Source organism: Vollenhovia emeryi, unplaced genomic scaffold, assembly GCF_000949405.1.
Source record: "Vollenhovia emeryi isolate VEMERY1.0 unplaced genomic scaffold, V.emery_V1.0 DF939265.1, whole genome shotgun sequence".
Classification (NCBI taxonomy): domain Eukaryota; kingdom Metazoa; phylum Arthropoda; class Insecta; order Hymenoptera; family Formicidae; genus Vollenhovia; species Vollenhovia emeryi.
Genome location: NW_011967101.1, coordinates 269928 through 289486, shown reverse-complemented (window position 1 = coordinate 289486; position 19559 = coordinate 269928). Strand labels below are relative to the sequence as shown.

The 19559-nt window shown below is 43.0% G+C and overlaps 1 protein-coding gene and 1 long non-coding RNA gene across 8 annotated transcripts in view; one reads left to right on the top strand and one right to left on the bottom strand.

Annotated features, from left to right (window-relative positions):
- The window catches only part of LOC105559555 (nephrin-like), a 73180-nt gene that overhangs the window by 32130 nt on the left and 21491 nt on the right, over nt 1–19559 (top strand). For 6 of the 7 annotated variants that reach the window (XM_012007937.1, XM_012007936.1, XM_012007934.1 and 3 more), the window contains exons 9-10: nt 12177–12470; nt 15326–15640. In XM_012007937.1, the coding sequence (XP_011863327.1) occupies nt 12177–12470; nt 15326–15640 (609 nt within the window). The remainder of the gene's footprint in view (nt 1–12176; nt 12471–15325; nt 15641–19559) is intronic. The other variant, XM_012007935.1, reaches the window with a different exon arrangement.
- LOC105559556 overlaps nt 12420–19559 on the bottom strand; it is a 31850-nt gene continuing 24710 nt past the window's right edge. Inside the window, exons 2-3 of the long non-coding RNA XR_001008759.1 lie at nt 15729–15865; nt 12420–12496 (exon numbers count right to left, since the gene is read on the bottom strand). This is a non-coding gene — a long non-coding RNA (uncharacterized LOC105559556). The remainder of the gene's footprint in view (nt 12497–15728; nt 15866–19559) is intronic.

The following is a 19559-nucleotide window of genomic DNA, read 5'->3' as shown; positions in this document are numbered from 1 at the left end:
CATATATTCATATGAACATTTTTGCTTAAAATGACCGATGCTATCACCTCCCAGAATATTGACCTTTCCTCCCGGAACACCCTGTATAATGACAAACGAGTGTATCCAATTAAATTGTATATCCGATGAAAAATACGAACGGTTTCTCAGTCAAGTTTCATCGGTAACTGCATTCCATCGGATAAATTTCATCGGATGCATTTATGATATATTAAATTGAATCGGGAAACGTAATCGGCAAAATTAGCCATCGGAAACGCCATTCAATTGGTTTATCCGACGGAAATTTTTCCCAGTGTGCCACACCGGATTATCAGAGCACCTCTTACGAGACGGGCGTGCCGCGCTCCCACGAGCGATCTCATTTCCCTCTCGTCGTATGCGGCTTCGCGAAACGAACATGGCACGAACACGCGTGAACACCCTTCAACGTCCAACGTAGCCGCGCGCAAAATAATCCAGGCCGCTGAAATAGAAATTGCGCGATTAATACTTAATTACACGTCGCGGCAATTTCATCGCGCGCTTATAGAACCGCCGCATTTTTGTCGCGCGAACTCCACGCGGGAGACCCTAACGTAAATGAGATAGCGAACTGTTTTATTTAGCCCGAATATAGATCGAACAACGAGAGGAAAGTAGCGGCGAGATCTTGTCTTTATTAGGCGATTTTTCTCTTGTCTCGGCAGGCAATCTCCTTGTTTCGGGTCGTTCATTATTTTGACGTGATATGCAAAAGACGTGAAAAATTATAACACGGGTAAGAGTGGCGTCTTTGGCAGAGGAGTTAAGATAGGTCGAAAGTTTCTCGAAAAGTTTGCTTTCGAGAGAAACAAATTTCTGTTAATCGTCTGCATGGAGAGAATTTTTTCTTAAAATTTGTCCTGAAAATTATGTAATCGTGGGACAACACGGCATTTCAAAGAATTTTATATGAAAGTTTTTTTTTAATGTTACATATTTCAAGTGGAAAAAATTCTCAAAAAGTTCAAAATGCCATGTTGTTGCACGATTACATGATTTTCAGGGTAAATTTTAAAAGAAACTTCTCTCCCTGTAACACATCACTCTCAACATATTTTGCAAAATTATTTTCTAAAATTTTCATGACAAATCTCTCTCGAATGATGCACCCACAGAAAAAAATTTCCGGATCCAATACTATTACACTTCAATGTATTATAAAATAGAATCGATATAGCGCCAATCATATTTATTATAGAGAAAGGTATATTTTAATCCCTTTCCCTTTCTAAAAAAGAGATATTACCAGCGCGAATGTCGTTAATATCGAACAGTTGAGGCCTCTTTTCCGCGATGTCGATTGGTTTTCTCGAAGCGCGGTGTGCTTCGCTTCTCTTTTAGATTCATAGTGAATGAAGATTTGCAATTTAGAAGTATACATTTGTATGCATCAACTATTGAAGTAAAATCTCTAATCTTAGTAATTAGAATTTAAGTAACAACGATTTTCGTTTTGAAACATCTCGATTGAACAGAATTAATCGTTAATTTAATCAATACCAATAAGTCCGCAGAGTAATACACAAAACGTAGTAACAGTCACGGAACAAAGTAATGTAAAATATTAAGTACGGAATTTTCCATTTCGTAGGCGGGACAACGAATTCTCAACGTTTTTTTGTTGTTTTTCACTCGGCGCGGTATCGTACGACGTTACGCGGGCCAATGTTTACCTGAAGGTCACCGCGCTACCAGTCGCTCGCCGAACGTCGAGCCGGCAAGCAGTGGCGAGAGTCGCTCCGTGCGTCGTATTACTTTTGCGTTATCGGTTTCCAAGACTCGATCGCGACGAATGTGGAGATAAAACGCTATCAATTTGTACAACTTTATCAATAACGAATAACGTTCTTCGATTAATTATTAAGTTTCTACAATTTGTAATGAGAAACGAATTACATGTTGAAGCGACGGCTCTTCATCAACGTATACCTAGAAATTTCACGAGACTCATCTAAAATATGAAGGTAAACCGTGGTACTTTGTCGCGGTTACATCTCGTTTACGCACCGCGCTTTTAATTATCTGTCGATTTCGTGTAATCTGTTCCATTTTCGGGAAAAAAGAGAAATTTTTACGACTTCGCTCTGTCGTTCTTCGCAACTCGAACGGGCGGGAAGTAAAGAAAGTCGCTTATTGCACGTCGTTACATTATTTCTTTGCCGCAGATTATGCTTCCGATGCTCGCGTTGCGTTTTATATCGCCAATTCGAAAGTGATTTATCCATTGTCCTATTCTTCCGAATCAAAAATGCAAGTTGTTAATTTGAGTAATTTGTATGACAGAAAGTCTTGGAAACCGATAACGGCAAAAGTTAATAATATTTCGTGTGTTCGCGGTATTTCACATCGCGTACGGGAGTGCCGGAAATTTCGCGCGATCGATGATTTTTGCGAGTGAGTGTTGTGTAAGTGCAACAAGGAAATCTGAGAGGAGGAGGAGGCCGAGGGGGCATCGGGCAACGGCGAAGAAATCGTAAGGTAAGTGTCTTACATTTTTATGTTATTTAATTGTTACTTGTGCAAAATAAAGCATCTGTTCTGGGTTTTTATTTTATTTATTCAAATGATTCGAACGAGGAGTCGAATAAATGTTAGAGACAAAACCAATGTATAAAATTTTGTGAATTTATATTTAAAAGGAAGACTTTCTCAGTATTTTATATAATTATCTTAATAAATACCTATTTTTTTAAATATAAAATATGAAGCATATTTAGTACAATAATTTCGATTTGACACAATTAGTCTATACTAAGCATATACATATTTGTATTTTTACAGTTTAACATACATGATGTACAACTCTGCGGTTGCGAATCGCATCAGTGAGTGATAAATTACTTTTTATTTTAAATTGACGTTGCGCATACAATTACTTCTTTGCATGTATAGAAATTCTTAAAAATATACAATGCTTAAATACAAACTGCGCGCGCGAAGCGCGCGTTTGGTCATCTCTAGTCTTAAATAAAAAATTCTAAAATCTAGAATAAAATGACAGTATGTATCGTCTTTTGTCGAATATCGCGGTGCCAACTTCGTGCGTTGTAAGATGGGAAAATTTATTCTAAACGCAAGAATATATAAACTTACATTGTAGAAATTACTCTTGTCTCAATATAGTAAGTAATCTTTTTTAATTCGATAGGAGAGAATAAGAATTATTGATTTTATTTTGATATTGTCTTATTTTTATACTAAATGAGGGTGTGAGAAATATAAATACGCCAGTCGTCAAGAATAATTTTGGTCTCGGTAACAGAAATCCTTTCTGAGGGTGTGCAGGCCAGTGAATTTTCTCTGTCAAATTTATTCTGAAAAACATGTAATCGTGGGACAACACGGCATTTCGAAGAATTTTATGAAATTTTACCATACATTTACTAGTAGAATGTATGGTAAAAGTTTAAAAACTCTCAAAAAGTTGTTCAAAATGCCATGTTGTTTCGCAAAATCATTTTCTAAAATTTTTATGACAACTCAATCTCCAATGATGCAGGCCAGTGCACGGAGAGAATTTTCTCTTAAAATTTATCCTGAAAAGCATGTAATCGTGGGACAACACGGCATTTCGAAGAATTATATAAAACTCTACTAGTAAAGTGTATGGTAAAAGTTTACAAAACTCTAAAAGCTGTTCAAAATGCCATGTTGTTTCACGATTACATGATTTTCAGGGTAAGTTTTAAGAGAAAATTCTCTCTCCGTGTAACCCATCACTCTCAATATATTTCGCAAAACCATTTTCTAAAATTTTTATGACAAATCTCCCTCCAATGGAGCAGGCCAGTGCCCGGAGAGAATGTTCTCTTAAAATTGATCCTGAAAAGCATGTAATCGTGGGACAACACGGCATTTCGAAGAATTTTGTGAGAGTTTTTTGAAATTTTACCGTACATTTTACTAGTAAAATGTGCGATAAAATTTCCACGAACTCTCATAAAGTTGTTCAAAACGCCATGTCCTACGATTACATGATTTTCAGGGTAGAAAGTTCTCTCCGTGTGTTAGCGTTTACTCTGCACGTCGGCCGAATTTACGTGTAAATATAAGTAGTCCCGTGATCTGGCAAAAGTATTGGCGCTTTATTTCGCGCGGCGACAAAATCGACTGGCGATTTATGTACAACCGGCGCGATCCGGCGCGACCGTCTCCATATCCCCGGCGCGGCGGAAGTAGATACGTACGTCATCGGTCAGCCGGCGTGTTATCGGCACAATACGCGCGCTCTCGCGGAATTCGTTTCGCCAACTTTAGATTCCGCCCGCTGTAATTTAATTACACGAGCGGCGCAAACTAGAATGCCGCCACCGCCGTCGCTGCCCCGGATGAAATATGTCAATGAATTTATCGCAGCCGCCGGGGCCGGACATTTATTCGCGCTGCAAAAGTGAATTCGATTTCTCGCCGGGCGTTTTGATTTATTCGCCGTGATAGATTGGATAGATTATGTAGTCGCTGCGAAAAAAGCCGAGCCAAGACGTCGCCCGGATGGCGATCGATCGATACGTAACGTCACCCATCTGTAATCCTTAACAATACGCCGCCTCCGCCGGGCGTTTTAGGTGGTTTGCGGCGGAATTCCTTGAGCGATTCTTCAGCTCTCTCTCTCCTACCCCCCCCCTCCTCTCTCTCCTCCCTCGGGAGCTTCCCGGGCAGAGAGACTCCCCGGCGGAATGCAGGACGAATTAATTACTCCCTGTATTAATATCTCAAGGGAAAGCCATTGTGTTGGATGCAGGCACACGTCGACTGATAATTACCCCCGTCGAAGATCCGTCGCTCGATACGCCGCGGCGCGCCGCGCCGCGCGATTGCGCGCGGCCCCCGCTTCATTAACGCCAATTAATCGAGGCATTCGATTGAGATAAAATTCTCCGGTGGGATTCTTCCGCGTCGAATATTTCGGGAGTGCCTAAGGCGCAAGCCTTATTATCGCGCGACGTATCGCCGGGTGTCGTCGCGCCGATATAATCGTCGCGGCGGCGGCAGCGGCGGCGACGGAGATGAGATACGGCGCTCGATAACGCCCGTCGAAGATCCATCGATCGGCCGCGGCACCGCGCATCTAACTGGGCCCATTAACGCCAGCTAATTAATGTATCTGATTAAGCAAGGCATCGACGCACATGTATCATCTCAAGTCCCGGCCACGCTCGATCCATATAATATCTGGTATCTCGATATAGCCGGGCGAGAGCCGCGAGGCCGGCCGCATAAGCTATGCGAGCGGGGCTGTACATCGTCGCCACGGCGCGGGCATAAATCTTCGTTATTTGACGTAATGGCCGGTCGCGCGGCCTCGCACGCGCGTACACGCACGCCGTAGATTATTATTATTATAAATTCCCGGTGACGTTACGCCCCGGGACGGCGTTCTTACGAATTTCAGCGACGGCGATGATGTACCGCCCGACGGCGACGCCGACGCCGACGCCGGCGCCGACGCCCGCGGCCGCGCCGCGATCGACGAAGATTCATGACGCGCGCAAATATACCGCAAACATAGAATAATACGCCCGGGCCCGGTGTAAAGCCTATCGGCCTGTACAGGATGTGCCGGGACTAATGTTCCGTTAAATCTCCTAAGGAGTCTCTGTCAACGGCAGGGTATTCGATAACTCTTGGGTCGACGTCCCCCGCGCGTGTCCTACAGACGTACTCGTCGTCGGACTTTCGGGGAAGACTTTAACTGTATGTATGTACACGCATACACGCGCGCGTGCATAATACATAACGCGCACATATATTATATATATATGTCGAGCGTAATTTTACTCGCCTAAGAGCGAGGGAAGTTCGTTAAGCGCTCACGTAATAACAAGACAGCCCTTTCCCAGTTAAGTAAATAGCATGCGTATACGTTATATTCGAGTGAGGGTGATTTTCGGTGTTAGACACTCTTATTTGGAATTGAATTTGTTTTACGCGCGCGGAAACCACCCTTCGCTCCGTGTACTAATATAATACTCGGTTCTCAGCCATTTCAAAATTGTTATAAGAAATAAGACTATTGGGGTGCAGAGGCAACGGGAGCCAGTCGCTAGATGCTTGATGAAGACGTAAATTTAAATGAAACAGTGTAAGACATCCTTCAGTAAAAGGAGATAGTGTATGGGTCAGGGGGCCGTGGTTGGATCTCATCCCCGAGGAACCCCCGCTATTAGAGAACGTGTAAGTGCGCAGGCCTGAGTGTCGTAGCGAGGGGGGGGGATCGACGAATCGATCCAGCCCCTCGATCTCTTTCGTTCGGATCGTCAGACTGGAAGGAAGTAAAAGGTACGGATTCAAATATATCCTGGAGAAAGATCCTTGAAACCTACGAAACCTCGATTAACAACCCGAGACGGGATTCAGGCAGATAAAGGAGAGAAGGAGGAAACTGACGATCTTGAGCAGGAGAAGGAGATCGCGCGGGAGCAAAGAGCACCACAGTTTATGGAGATGAGTAGATCTGGAAAGTGTTATTAGTTGTTAAATCATAAGAAAGGCGTTTATCTGTAAAAAAGGAATCGCTGATCGAGTGGTAAAACAATTTGTAGAGACACATCGAAAGACATCTGCCCGGCCGAGTTCCCGCCTAGAAAATTTAATAGATCACAATAAATGTTAGCTCATCCTTCGAAGCATGTTGACTGGAAAATTGAGAGATTTTGTATGATCAACTAAGATAGTTAAAGACATTTAGATAGGGCAAATAGGAGCGAATAATTTCTACTATTAAAATGTATAAATACGCGGACCAATCTGTGATCAGCGTGACTGATGAAGAATCTAATATTTCTACGTAAATTGTAGACAAAAGTTTCTCCCTCCTCGCATCCCACTCACAATCATCCATGCGGGATGGACTTAAATCTTACAATAGAATTGAATAAAAGTGCGTTCCTGTGTTATCTTTTTATCTCTCAATTTTTAATACGTGACTTCACTTAGCATCCACCAAGTAAACACCGAGCATCGGTTACATTGCATTTATAACGTACACACGCGTTGTATTACATTTACCTTGTTGAGTGAGAAATTCTAATATAAATGCAATGTAACTGATGCTCGATGTTTACTGGGTAGTGACCGGCTGCCATTGCCTCTACATCGTATTAGTCTTATTTTTAATATTGGAGCCTATCATGTACACATTCGAAATTGTTATTGTTACACACACAAGCCGCAGCAAGTCGGAAACTCCCTTAAAACAGCGAAGCTGGAAGTTTTACAGAAATAACCGGTTGAAGACAGAATACAAATAGAAAATCTCTTCCAGTATTACATGATTGAGATATGTAGAACGAGATTTTATCCATTTTTTTCCGAGTTGGCCACAGTTGCGGCCGGTAATTCAGCTCTTATGGTAACAGGTTGGGACAGCCTCTACAACTCGTCCCGTATATAAAATTCACGGTGTTTCAATAAGATATCACGACACGAGCACCCCGCTGCGGCTCGGAGCCCCTTGTTCATCGGACGATAGATTTAGAAAAGAGATTAATTCTGTATTAGCTGGCGCGTACAACCTAAAAGCGATCCGAGTGGATCTCCCGATCGGGCGCGGCCCGACGTTTAAAACACCAGGCCCGAAATATTTAGTATACGTTATAGCCCGCGTTGATTCGCTCCCGTAGATAACCGAGATGGACCGGGCGAATTTCCAAATAGAACAAAAAGCAAACCCATCCCTCCCGCGGACGCGACGCTGCGCCTCCGCGCGTATGTCCATGCGATCCACGCGCGACAGATCGACGTGCATTTTTCACGATGCAGCCGATATTGCGGCCCGTTGAATTATGCATACACGGCGCAGATATCATTTCGATAGCTGGCACGGACGCTTGGCGTGAGCGATCTGTCACTGATGCTTAATGACCGGCATTAATTGGTTATTGTCAGTGCCTCGGCCATCGATCGCGATAGCCCCCGCGCTTCCGCGACATCGCGACGCGCCCTCGCTCGCTTTCATCGGGCAAGAGACTTCTGCTTGGACGCTGAGACCATTTGGAGCGAGTCCCCCTCGTTAAGCCCGGTGGTTCAATCCACTTCTTGTACGCGGCGATCCGCGTTCGCGTCCGGCCGTCATCGACAATTTCGCTGTAAAATCTGCATTTTCCGTTCGCAGTGCCGCGTTATGCGGCTCCATTTCGCCGATGCGCTCCGCAAGTTTTCCGCGGCGTTACTTTCGGGGCGTTTCGAAATTTTCCGCGGCGGACCTTTATATTTAATTTACTTGCGAGCAGTGTACGTACACGAGCGTTCTCTCTTAACAGTTCCGCGTCGGTACTCGGGAGAGATTCCGGGAGACGTTACGACAAATGATCGATACATCCGATCGACGTTAATCCGATCGGCCCGCTCGTAGAGCTCGCTACTGCTTGTTATATCGCGGACGCGTTGCGCGATGTCTGCATACATGCGGGGAATCGCATTTGTCGTGAAACGCGAGTCCGCCCTTTCCAGAGCATAATCGCGTTACGCTCTCCAGCTCACGACCTTTATTGCAACCTTATGACATCCCTAAGATATTTTTCGACGATCCCCGTAAGAGGACAAAGGTTCGCCTCCCGTATAACCCTGTGCGACGCACGGCCAGGACGCTGTCCGGGGGCATTCCAGGCGTCCCCGAGACCGGACTTCTTTCGACAACTGTGCCAAGTACAAAGGGGATGCAATACGCAGGCACCGGATACCGCCCGGAATTTTATGACTGATCTAATCAATGAAGGGTCTAGCGTCTATATGTGCGCCGGATATCCCGCATGCTCTACGGCTCTCCGCTTCCACGTCCAAAGTATTATTGAATTTCCAGACGAGACGGACTAGACTTCCGTCCTGAGCCGAGGTCGCAGGGGATCCTTTGTCAGCTTACACCGAATATCTTCTTTCGTCCGTGGAAGTGAATGTCAATTGCAGATACTACCCGGAGATAACGATCGATCGCGCGCACCGAGTCGTTGATGAACGCGCTCGGATGCGTAATAACTAAGCTACGACTGTTCTAATCATATATTAAATAAAAGCTCCGTTGAGGGAAAGATCATTAATTGTGATAAGGCCGATGGGAGCATATGACGAATAGTACAATGTGTTATGGAAAGAACCAGAACACAATAGTTAGTTTTGTTTCATTTGAAGCCAGACTTCGTGTCGATATTTATATTTTCAAAAAAACTAACTATTGTGTTCTGGTTCTTTCCATCTTGTTACAAACGCATTGTTAAAAACCTTTGTATTCGTCATATGCTCCTGTCGCCCTTTTCACAATTAATGAGCTCTAATCATATTTTTAATGGTGATTTTAACGCTTATTTTAAATCAAATCGAACAATCTAATGTGCATGTACAGCGATGGACAAAATGGTTGCGCACTGAGTGCACACTAAGGCCCGGTTTAATAGTAGACAAATCGAAATCGGGAAAAACTATCGAATATGAATATATTCGCCAGCTTAGAGAGTATCGTAGTTAACACCGAGTGAAATGTCGAATAAACGACATTTTTTATTTAAAAAAAAACCTTCGTTATGGTTCCTTTAACTTTTTTATAATGAAAAGTACAGGGAAGATAATTTGATATGCACACCAAGTCGAAAGTTCTCGCAAATCAGCCAATAGGTCTATTCGTTTTCGAAGTACCGCGAGGTTCTTTTTTAGTGTAGATAGATGTAGATGAGTGGCACGTTTATGGGTCGCAACGGTAAACAAGGACGTCAAACGCAGCCAATCACATAAACACATCTCTAACCGCATCATGCGATTGGGCGATTTCCTTATGTATATACAAATATGCAGGTTTCTCCGCATAATTAAACTTGCCGGTCGGTTTTCAAAAATATTTATTTTTGTTTAAGTTGTTCGAAAGCATTCGTTCGATATTCCACTCGTGGTTTTTTTTATTCGATATTTCCATATCGGGGTTGAAAAAAACCTCGAGCAATCGATAGTATCGAATGTCGATAAACATCTCTAGTTTATAGTCAATTTTTATATTTAAACTAACAAGGGGTAATCTTCAACGTCGCCAGTAGTAATTAAAAAGACTTCAAAGATAACTTGACCATGTCTGGCAATTTTTATGTTCAAAACTCGCAACGTTTCGACCATGGTTTGTGGTCATTTTCAAGTGATATAGTATCAAATGTTCTGTTCCTTCAATTTATTACACTGAACATTTGATACTATATCAGTTGAACCACAAATCATGGTCGAAACGATGTGAGCTTTGAACATAAAAATTGCCAGACATAGTCAAGTTATCTTTGAAGTCTTTTTGTATTTAACTTTGTCTTAAATACATGTTCAAAGAGTATTTAGCCAAAAAACGATCCGTATGGACGCTACACAGATCATTTCATTGGCTACAAAATATTTGATATTTAAGACGATTCTTAAATATAAAAATTGACTGTAAACAAGCTTTAGTGTGCACTCAGTGCGCACTAGTGCAAGCGACCGAATTCGCTGTACACTTCTCTCGTTTGTTTTAATTGTCACATCGTTATCTTGGTTCGGGCAGAAAAATGTATGCTCCGAACTGCGTTCCGCAAAATACATTTTCCCCAAAGATACAATCGATCATTTGCCAAAATGGTCCATTTGTCAAAACGATCCATTTGTCAAGTGGTTCCAGAAGAGCTACACACTACATCCTTCACAGGATTATGTACTGGGATTATATACAGGTTCCAAGGCTTCCATATCTCTACTTTTTTCTTCCTACTGCCAACATACAATTCAAGTGGAAAGTTTATTTCGACGAAGAACGCGGACTTTGCCATTATTTTTCATAATATCAAAGTTAATACGACGAAATGTAGGAATATATCTTACATGCTCGTGCAGCTTCTTCATTCGCGAGCCGCTCCGCGAATAGTTGGCAAAGTGCTCGAGAACGCGTTCCCACCTTTTTTCCCTCCCTGCGGCGTAAAGAGTTGCGTGCAGCCGGAGGCTTATTTTCTTACCGAGTGGGTAACAATGTACTTTTAGTTGCCGTGAATTGTGAAACGATGTTAGTAACTGCTTCCCCGACGGAGAATATAATGGGGGAAAGCGTTGTTCAAGAACATATGCGAATGCCCCCACCCCGTCTGAACAATGAAGACATGCTCTACTAATGGCGCGCTATTGCAATATGTAGATTACAGGATATATACATGTATATTGCGTATTATGTATATTACGGCGATATCAGATACCGTGTCGACTGAGGTTGACACGAAACTCGGGAATGGTGCAGGGACATGAATTCCATCGTTAATGCTTAATTACGGGTAGTGCTTAATAATCGTATTAGCCTTCGACATATAGTAGAATTTACGTGTCGATCATTCACCGATTCAGACCATCGAAAAGATCTAATCGTGTTACTAGATCGAGGGTGTAAAACAGGCGCCAACTGTGTCTCGTTTAATTTAAAAAATTAATTAATCAAGCACTCGATCCTCCAGTTGCGTAAAAGAATCTGGTGTATTGTATATGCGTGTACCACATTGAGATTCTTTTGCAGTAAGAACACTTGACTGCGTTAAATATTCCGTCTGCCGAAGTTCAATTCACCCCACGCGGAGAGAATTGTTCTCTTAAAATTTATCCTGAAAATGGTGCAATCGTGGGAGAACATGGCGTTTCGAAGAATTTTAAGTGCGAGTTTTGTGAAATTGTACCATTTATTTTACCAGTAACTGAAGTAATTCACTTAAATTTTGCTCTTTTATCAATCAATCAGTTTCGGAACTTCAGCTTATAGCCAAGAAGTAGACTTGGTTTACAAAAGGTTCTTAACTCGCTCATACTTGCACTCGCGCATCCTTCCTCGCTACATTAATACACATCATTCCTTACTTGCTATGACTACGCGGAGAGAGTTTTCTTTTAAAATTAATCCCGAAAACTCGCCATTTTCATTATTATTGTCATCTTCAACGATCGCAATTGCGAAGGAATCTCGCGCGGATCATGCGCATCCTCTTGATCCACCTACGTGTCTCGCGAATTATTGAAATGTAATAATTGGAGCGTTCGGTACGCGAAAGGGATGTCGCGCGCCTCGCTGTCAGATAATATTTATCGTCGCGTTGCGATGCCGCGATCGCGAAGGATAAACGCGCGCGATGCAAAAGCTTATATTCTCACCGCGCGCGAACCAACATTTACATTTCCAGTCGTGCCGGTATGCCAGCACGGCCAGACGAAGGTATTCGGCGTGGCGCGGCAGGAGACCGCGAGGATCCCGTGCGAGCTGGAGGCGAACCCGTCGGAAGTATCGTTCACCTGGAAATTCAATAATACAATGGAGGCGGTGGACATACCTCAGGCGCACGTCACGAGCGACCGTACACGCTCGACAGCCTCCTACACACCGATGACCGAGCTGGACTACGGCACTCTCCTTTGCTGGGGCAGCAATGACCAGGGCACTCAGCTCGAGCCGTGCGTCTACCATATCGTGCCAGCTGGTAAGTGCCTCGACCTTACCGGGCTTCTGAAAAATTGCTTCAGATCTAGCCCACATACGTCTCCCGATGTCTTCGCGACGCGCGTATTCCTCCTCGCCATGATCGATTCGCGAGGAAATATTTACGCGGCGACTTCTTGGATTCATTTGCGCGCGCGCGCTCTTTCTCTCTCTCTTTCTCGCACGTTTTGTTCGATACTCGAAAAAATGGAAATTATTAAAACGCAGACGCACGTTTTTCATGCTCGGATATACCGTAATGAAATGTGTCGCCGCATTTTACAGCATAATTGCTGCGTAATATATTTTGAAGCCAATTACGAGGCAATTAATAATTCGGTAAAAATTTATTATATGCAAATATCTAAAGTGGCATAATTAAATAATGCAATAAACGGAATGTATTATCTGAGTTGAATCGTAATCGCGCGCTGCATTTGAATTTTTTGAAGCGCGATCGAATTTGTCGCGCAAACATGTAAATTACACGAATGACATGTATTATACATAAATGATGCGTGGCGTTTGATATTTTTGTATGGCTCTGCGATCGCTGATATTAACATTGTCGTCGCCAGGTGAATAAATCAAATGGAACGAAGACAGATAAATCGTTCGATGACGTCGCAGCTGCGACACACAACTTTTTCGAGCGGAGCAATCGATTTTAGGAGACGAATGTTGCGCCGTTCCGAAACTCTTGAAAAGCGCATTCGATAGATTCGATGCATTTACTCTTCTTGTCGTCGAAACACTGCCATCCGACATCCGGTGAATTATAAATGCAACGCGTTCTGCAATTCACTGCGTCTTCATCGAATTATCGGCATCTCGATAAACCGAAAAGGCAACTCAATGTAGCTTCAACTCGACGCGCTCTTTGCCGATTTTTTGCTTGTAATACGTTCTCTCGCGTCTTGAAAATGTTCAGGCGCGAATCAGAAACTGTTAATACGAAGATGCAGGCTCAATGGTACTTGAAATAATAAAGAAAGTTGGAGTCAATTCAGAGCCGTGAACCAGCCGGGTAGAAGCAGCGCGTATTTACATTCGCCACATTATTATTTTACATTTACATCTAGTATTGTGACGACGAGAGAATTGCGAATTGAGAATCGTTTTGTAAGCGCCGTGTGCATATGCATTTCTATTATTCTTTTATTAATATTGTCAGTTCTCTGTTTCAACTAACTGTTTGCAACCGCAGTTCATATTACGCATTATTGAATCTTTGCTAATATTTGCATTTAACAGAACTACTTCCAGATTTACGCTCGTGAAATATTATAACGAATTCGGCAGCTTGCACTGACAAGTAAATCTACCCAAGGGGACACACCGATTTTAATGAGTGTTGAATATGTTGTTTTTCCAGCTCAAAATAAGGGACACGTATTTTTTTTATACGTGCCCATACGCACTTTTACATGTCCGAGAACTGTTTAACAAAAAAAAAATATGCGAATACTATACAGATCATTTTACTGGCTAAGAGGTATTTGCGAGTTGCCAAATTCGCTATTGGAAAAGCAGCGAGCTATTGCAACATTTGTATTACAAAGAAACTTTTATATCCCCATGTTCCATAGATGTTCGATTTAAAATGTGCATCTGCAATTGTCGGCACGTATGTTAATGTACGGTGTCACATTTTCCCCGAAGGCCAATTTGACGCGGTGTAATACAGTCCATTTAATCGAACGTAACACCAAGAAAATTACACTCGAAAAATATATTCGCGCGAGATATTGGAAAGAGATATCGCCATATTTTTATCGCCGCGGTAAGCACAAAGATTCGCGTGCAAACGGGTTAAGGGAGGCGAGCATTTTTACCCGTTCTTCGCCGCGGGGCAGATCGTTCATAAAGGTCCGGGGGGGCAGGCCGTAGACGGACGGCGTCAATACGTGACAAACGCATTTTAGTACTGCGCCTGGTACTAAACTACCGGAACATGCAATAAAAACCGTCATTAAAGTGAACGTTGCGTAAAAGGGACATGTCAATTTGAGTGCCGTAGTCGAACAAAAACGAAAATTCAAACTAAACTCGCATCGGCCGATGAGAGGCCGATCAAATCTAGAAGCGCGCACGAGACAGTTGCACCGTCAGCAGCTTTGTTGAAAGCTTCATTCTCGTCTAAAATAGGCGATTGTTTTATTTTGCGAAAAGCTTTTACGGTCCTTAAACGTACGCAAACTGCGCGCGTAGATAAAAAGCTGGGCGGTAAGTAGATGTGTCGCGTCATTCTTTCGGGCGCGTTCGAGATCAGGTTTTTTTGTTATATCCAAATTTTCCTATGACAAATACACAAAAGTATAGAGAAAAGTCCCCTATTATGAGATCGGCGTCATCTGTTGGTTCCACCATAAATTTCTTGTCCTTGGAGTGAGGTAATCCATTCGATAGAAAATTGACTGCTAGATCGTGTAATCGTTGCGAAAAAAGATTTGTGCATTGAATTTGGTTGTTGAAAACCTACTGTCTCATATTAGACTCATATCTGATAGTAGAGGACTTTCCAATATACCAACATAATTTAAAAATAGATAGAAATTGTCTCTCGCGCGCACAATTCCGATTGAAACAAATTACGTCCTTAAATATCGAGCGACATTACGTAATTAATTTAATTAACGGTTCCCACGATAAACGATACCCACTACAAACGATTTCCACCATTTCACGCTCGTTTGCGGGATCAATTCCATCTCGGATCGGGATATTCTCTATGGTTTCATAGGATACCTTCCAAATTTGCTAATTAAGCATTCATTCACGTTTGCTAATTACGTCGCTAATCGACACGCAGAATCGTGTCCGCTACTGATCGCTGATCGCGCGCGAATTCAACAGGCCGCCCGGACACCCCGCACAACTGCTCCTTGTTAAATCAAACCACCGACTCGATCTACGTGGAATGCATAGAGGGCTTTGATGGCGGCCTGCCGCAAAAGTTCACCATGCAGGTGGACCGCGAGGCCGGGTCCGGCAAGAGCGGCGGCCCCACGACCATCTACAACCAGACGAGCAAGGTGCCCGTCTTCTCCGTCAGCAACCTCGACCCCGGCAGCAACTACGAGGTTTCCATTTACGCCACTAACGCCAAAGGTCGCAGCGAGACCGTGCACTTTCGCGCCACCACCCTGAATCTCCCTGAGAGGCGAACAGGTGAGTCGTCCGGCCGCGAACAACCGTACTCGGAGAGAATGATCGATCGCGAGTCGATCCGCGATTAAGTCGTCCACCATGTACTTACCAGACGATTCATAAGTAAGCCTCGAACGACGCGAAACATTCCGAAGTGGTGCGGCATTGTTAGGTAGAGATCGGATGGATGTTCCGCGGACTTCTAAGCAGCTTTGTGTTCCGAGTGGAATCTTTATTATGGTAGAGCTGCAAGAATAATAACGCTAACAATAGTGACAACAACGTTAATGAAAATCGTAAAAATTAGTGACAATAATAGCAATAATTTATTTAAAGACCCAGATACACCATGCATCGCGTTTAATAATTTCTCTATTTATTAAGAAATTCCACGCTAGTCGAGTGAAAGTGAGCCGAGGAAATTTTCTTCCGGAGACTCTTGGCTTTGTTTCGAAAAAAAGTCGCCACCAGCGTCGAAGCATTTGTCTCGCTGAGTAACGAGCCTGGTGATTCCACGCTTCGTGCAAGTCCCTTGGTTTTTGCGTCAGAATATGTGTAACTGCCTCTTGCACCCCATCGTCCGACGCAAACCCGCGATCCTTCGCCCCTCAACTGCTTCGGAAGTTTTAAGTGGGGAATTGTCGAGCACCCTCCGCACAGCCCGGCTCTTCCCCCTTGTGACTTTCTGCACATTTTCGGTGCGTTGAAGAAGCAGCTGAGGGGTCGCAGGTTTGCGTCGGACGACGAGGTGCGGGAGGCAGTTACACGCATTTCAACGCAAAAACCAAGGGTCTTCCACGAGCGTGGAATCACCAGGCTCGTTACTCAGTGAGACAAATGCCTCAATGCCGATGGAGACATTTTTCTCGAAGGTGAGATTTTCTGGGATTACTCTCCTTGGCTCATTCGACTGGCTCCTTGTCCATGCACGTGGTTCTGTAGATATTTAAAATATTTAAGGGGTCATTCAACTTTAACGGCCCAAAAACGATGCTTATCTTTAACAATTTTTTTCACAGTAAATACATCATACAAGAAATAAATCTTTTTGGGATTTATTAGGGCACTCTTAAATAACACACAAAAATTGTTGTCATAACTTAAACAATTTTTTTAATTAAGCGTTTTCTAAGCCGTTCGAATGGCGTGTCAAAAAAGATGCGAGTCCGCTGCGTTGATGATTTTTATCATTCAGGCTTACCTGAAACAAAAAATCAAAAAGATTCTTAATGAGTGTCGCTATGTCCCGAACCTCAATGAAGAATTTTTATTTAAAAATAACCAAATGGTGCCAGTTTGAAAAAAAATTTAGAAAAGTACTTTTTAAAACTTTTTTCAAACTGGCACCATTTTGTTATTTTTAAATAAATTCTTAATTGAGGTTCGAGACATAGCGACACTCATATAGATTAAGTATCTTTTTGATTTTCTGTTTCAGGTAAGCCTGAATGACAAAAGTCATCAACGCAGCGGACTCGCGTCCTTTCTGACACGCCATTCGAACGGCGTAGAAAACGCCTAAGTAAAAAATAGTTTAAATTATGACAAAAATTTTATTGTGTTGTTTAAGAGCGCCCTAATAAATCCCATAAAGATTTATTTCATTGTATGGTGTATTTACTGAGAAAAAAATTGTTAAAGATAAGCATAGTTTTTGGGCCATTAAAGTTGAATCACCCCTTGATCTCTGAGCGTAGATTTTATTTAAACGTTTATACTACACCTAATTTTGTACATCGTCCAAGTAATTTGGTGTCATAAGTTCAGAATCACCTTCCTCGGTGAAGAGGTCTCCTCAATCTCGACGTAATAGACTCGATAGTATATCGAATAACCGCACGCGCCAATGCCGTAACAATACCGCCCGTATACTTTGCCACCGCGGCGTAAAACGACGAATGCGTCGTAAATGCATACGGGAATATATGAACGGAAAGTGCAATATAAAGGGAGCATCGTAGACGGATATTGCTTATGAATCGATCTAATATTTTGAGCACTGTTCGCTACGCTGCACGGCCTTGCATCGTAGAGCTCGTGTGAACATGTTGATCCTCTCTCGTGCAATAACATCGTAACTCGATTTCAGCGGCTTTTTGAGTGGCCGCATGAAAGTTCACGAGTATATTACGCGCACACGGCCCATAATATCGTGCATTTGTGTTGATTCGCGCGAGATCATCCAGACAGTTTGCACTGGATATTCCTCATTACCACCCGGAGTTGGACAAACAACTACAGAATATATGCGGAAAAGTTCGAATCAGTAATAAGTTTATAATGGAGCACGATTTCCTCCTCCCCGCGACGGAAATGTAGCTCGTAATTTTATTAGAGAACAATTAAGCGAGGCTGCTTGATAAAAGGGACATCAAATATTCGCGCCGATGACGAATGCATGTTTGACGGTAAATTACAAACGATTATTCATTGGACGCCGACGTGTACCTTACTGCTTTCTCGTAGAGGATTACATTCGAGTCTGCTTGAAGACGGGTATATGTAAAAATTAATTTCACATACTGTAATAGACACATGCGTAGATTCTAAAGAAAACGTGACACTAAGGCTGCTTTCCTTTCAGAAAACACAGTCGGACATTTTTGACACAAATCGACACGCGTCGCTTTCCATTTAGAATTTCATTCAAACTCAGCCGACACTTTTCGACTCTGCTCGGGAGGACAGTCGGAGTGTGTTTTTGACCGAAGAACGCATCCGCTCCGAGTATTTCGATAGAATCTTTTCTTAAGGCCTGTGTCCACGATGCCAGAACTTGGTCCAAGTTTTAGTTCCGAGAAATGTGTAGCCAATCAACCCGCAGCTTTTATGGAATAGCTGCAAGTTGATTGGCTACACATTTCACGAAGCTAGAACTTGGACCAAGTTCTGGCGTCGCGGACACAGGCCTTTAAAATCTCGTTCTTTAAATCCTAGCCATTTCACAGTGGCAAACTGCGCTGGAGTGTGTTAACTCGTGTCTCCTAAAAGGAAAGCAGCCTTAATCTGCTTTGACGTGATTCCATTCTTTCCCCTCGAACGAAAGAAAATTTAATTAATCCTGCTTACCCTCGTTTAGAATACGACAGTCGCGTATAAGCCGCGGTTAAATTATAAAGTTGGGCTTACAATAAAAAGATTATATCAGACTTAATAATGTCGTAAGTTTTAACGAAAGCTGCCGGAGGAAAACATTCTCTGTAAATCATGTAACGGTCCGTCATTTTGCGCACTTCAGTTTATACTCTATTCTAGTCTGTATATAGTGACGGGCAGAATGGTCGCTTTTTCTTATGAGTTTAGGAACGTGCATTTAGATTCGGGATTACGTTCCAAAATCTTCTTCTCCGAGGAATATTTTACTCGATGATCATTCCGAAACCACTTCGAGCGTTTCCGATCTATTTCTCGAGTCAAATTTTCTGCCGCATTCTTCTAACTAATTGCTCACGATTAACCTGTGGGTGGCACGTAGACAGACGTTAAGCGGTGTTACGCGCGTTAATAATGCGCGGCTAATAGGCGGCTGCGGAACCCGTCGGCTTCGTCGTTTATCCGCTCTACTGCGGCCTGGACCGCAGCGGATCCGAGATAGGAGTAAACCAGACTATAGAAGGCTTTCGTATTTCGCATCAGCTGGCCCTCCTTCGTTACAAATCGCCGTTCCTTACGCTACTCTCGTCCAATTTATATCCGACCCCGCCGCCGCCTGAACTAACAAGACTCGGCGATACGTGCTGCTCTTGCGAAAGAACAAAAAAAAAATCCGAGCTCGCGAAATTTGGTCCCGTTTTTTCGATCCCAATAGGTGTATGTGTGTGTGCGTGCGTGTTCTTAAAACGTTTCGTTGAACTCCAATCCGCGAATCGTACACGGAAAAAAAATGCCGTTGAATTAAAAAAACAATGAAGTTGCTGGAGTTAAACGTTAACGTCACTGG